Source organism: Pseudomyrmex gracilis, unplaced genomic scaffold (assembly GCF_002006095.1).
Source record: "Pseudomyrmex gracilis isolate BER0280 unplaced genomic scaffold, ASM200609v1 scaffold_169, whole genome shotgun sequence".
NCBI classification, from domain to species: Eukaryota; Metazoa; Arthropoda; class Insecta; order Hymenoptera; family Formicidae; genus Pseudomyrmex; species Pseudomyrmex gracilis.
Genome location: NW_018020753.1, coordinates 1 through 2913, shown reverse-complemented (window position 1 = coordinate 2913; position 2913 = coordinate 1). Strand labels below are relative to the sequence as shown.

The 2913-nt window shown below is 36.9% G+C and overlaps 1 protein-coding gene across 1 annotated transcript; it reads left to right on the top strand.

Moving 5' to 3' along the window:
* Positions 1 to 722: 722 nt before the first annotated feature.
* Positions 723 to 2821, top strand: LOC109857707 (the record flags this gene model as incomplete). The annotated part of the gene is made up of 2 exons (XM_020434297.1): positions 723 to 1647; positions 1809 to 2821. Coding segments are annotated over exons 1-2 (1938 nt in total), but the record flags the coding sequence as incomplete, so codon positions are not given.
* Positions 2822 to 2913: the final 92 nt, after the last annotated feature.

The following is a 2913-nucleotide window of genomic DNA, read 5'->3' as shown; positions in this document are numbered from 1 at the left end:
TGTACATAATTGTTTTTACACACACATACACACATACAAAATGATCACAAATATAAGAATATCATACTATTCCGGGCCGCAGCAAAAATACGTGTATTGTTGCAAAATGTAACGGAACGCGTAAAGAAAAACAATTTTTTTTTAGCAAAAAAACAGAAAAGAACACAAAGCAAGATAAAATAATTTTTGAAAATTTACAAGTTGAATTCGTTACATGTGTGTATATATATATATATATATACACGTACAGTTTCCGCTCAACATCCTGGAAACGGCTCGTAAGGCCTTATATATTTCTTGGTATTTTTAATTTCAACGAACCTTAAGTCATAATTGTTTAAAATAGTTTTTATTCGCATTAATAGTCATATATTTAATTTTTTGTTTACTTGTTACAGTTAAAACGAGTTTAATAAGATTTTATTTCTTGCGCTGGACTTGGTTAGGAGGAGTGATTGTGTGCGTACGTGGGTTCGTTGTAGTACGTAATTAGATATAAGTTTAGCAAGTAGTTAGAGCAGAAAATAAGGTAAGAAGGCGAGAGTTAGACGAATAGGTAGTAGAGTAAGCTCAGGAAATAAAGGTAGGATAGGTGGTGAGATAGGAAGGGAGATAAAGCAAGGAGAAAAGGTTGCCGAAAAGGTGAGGTTATGGCGGGAAGAGGTACAGAAACAAGCAGAGTGAGTAGGTTAGGGAAGAGTAGGAAGGAGGAAAATCAAAAGATGTTGGAATTCAAAGGAAATACAGAGAAGGAAAAGAAAAGTGTGGTTTTCGAAAGCGAAACGGCGGAAAAAGATAAGGGTAAAAGTACAAAGGAAGTGGAGAGTTTAGAAAAGATAAAAGCTGATTTAACGGATAGGCTAACAAGTGAAATAAACGAGTGGAAAAAAGAAAGAAATAGACAGATGGAAATAATAGAGGAATGGAAAAAGGAAAGAAAAAGGCAGAATGAAATAATGGAGGAATGGAAAAGAAAAGAAATGAATTGGGAAATAAGAATGAGAGTGATAGAAGAAAAATTTAGTGAGATAGAAAAGGAAATTAGAGACGTAAAAGAAAAGGTGGAAGAGGATGATAGCCACAGATCAGTGAGGAAAGAAGAAATAGACTGGAGAAGTAAAGTAGGAGGTAGTAGCTACGCAGGATCTGTCACGTCAGGGGTAAGCGTTGGTAGGCTAAGTGTAAGAGAGGTGGGAAAACTAAGAAACTGGATCTCGCACAAGGAAAAAGATGAGAGAAGGAACAATATAGTAATAAAAGGAATTAAAGACGCAAAGGAGTTAAAACAAATAAAGGAAGATCCAAAGAGGTGGGCAAGATTTTTCCTAAAAACGAAGTTAGGATTGGACAGTATGGTGGGGTGGGGAAGAGTGAGCAATCAAGTAATAATTGTAGGGCTGGACAGTGAAGAAGAAAAGAAAGAGGTGATGAGAAACAAGAATAAGTTAAAAGGTGAAAATATATTTATAGAGAACGATTTAACATGGGAGGAGAGAAAGATACAGGAAAGAATATCCAGATGGGCCAAGGAAAGGAGAGGAAAAGGTGAAGAAATAAAAATAGGTTTAGGTAAGGTTAGGATAGGAGGTACTTGGAAGCTATGGAGAGAAATTGAAAAGGAAATGGAGGAAGAAGAAGAAAGGACAAGTACAGAGGTTGGAAAAGAAAAGAGAGCAGTGGAGGGAGGAGAAAGAGGCGCGGAAAGCACAGGAGAGGAAAACTAAAGAGAGGCCAAGAAGAGGAGAAGGAGGAGAAAATGAACAAGAGGAAAGGTATACAAAAAAGAATGTTATTTTGGAATGTTGCAGGATTAGGAAGTCAGGACGTAGAGTTTTGGAATTTTATAAAGGAGTACGACTACATAGGATTATGTGAGACATGGCTAACAGAAAAAGGTTGGGAGAACATAAAGAACAGATTACCAGACTCACACCAGTGGGTGAGCAGCCATGCAATGAAGAAAAAAGGGAAAGGTAGAGCGATAGGAGGCATAGTCGTTGGAATAAGAAAAGATTGGAGAGGAAAGGAGTGGGAAAGGATGGAAACAGGATATGATAATATAATACATATGAGAACGAAAGAGGTAAATGAGAACCTGAATATTATAATAATGTATAACAACGGAAACAGTGGTAAAGAGGTTGGAGAAACAATCACAAAGGTAATGAAAGAATCTGAAAAGGAAAGATTAATTGTTGGAGGTGATTTTAATATTAGAATAGGAAATTTAGGAGGAGATGAAGGAGAAGGAGGAGTGGAGAGGAAAAGTAAGGACAAAATGATAGGTAACGGAGGTAGGAAATTCATAGATAGTATGATAGAAAACGGTTTGAATGTACTAAATGGTAGGACTAATGGGGATTGGGATGGAGAGTTTACCTATGTAGGAGCAAGGGGTAGTACAGTAATTGACTACGTGTTTGTAAATGAGCTTATAGTAGATAAGGTTACAGAATTCAAGGTTGAGGAGAGAGTGGACTCGGACCATATGCCGGTGTGTATGAAGATGGAAGAAATGGAAGAAACTGAAGAGGAAGAAGAAAGAGACGGCAGAAGAAAAATGAAGCTGAAAAAGCAAGAGAAGAAGGTAATTGAAAAAAAGAGGATATGTTGGGACCCAGAAGCAATAGAAAAATATAAAGCCAAAACAGAGGAAATAGGGTGGAACGAGGAGCAGGAAAGGATAAGCTTAGATAGGAAATGGAATAAGTTGAAGAACTTAGTACAGGAAGCGATGACAAAAAAAGTTTATAAAATAAAGAAAAGGAAGATAGGTCACAAGGACTGGTGGGACAAGAGCTGCACAAGGAGGAAAAGAGAGGTAAAGAAAACATATAGGAAATGGAGAAAGGGTGTAGTGAGGAGAGAAGCTTATATTGAACAAAAGAAAAGTCTGAGGCTACACTTAGACAA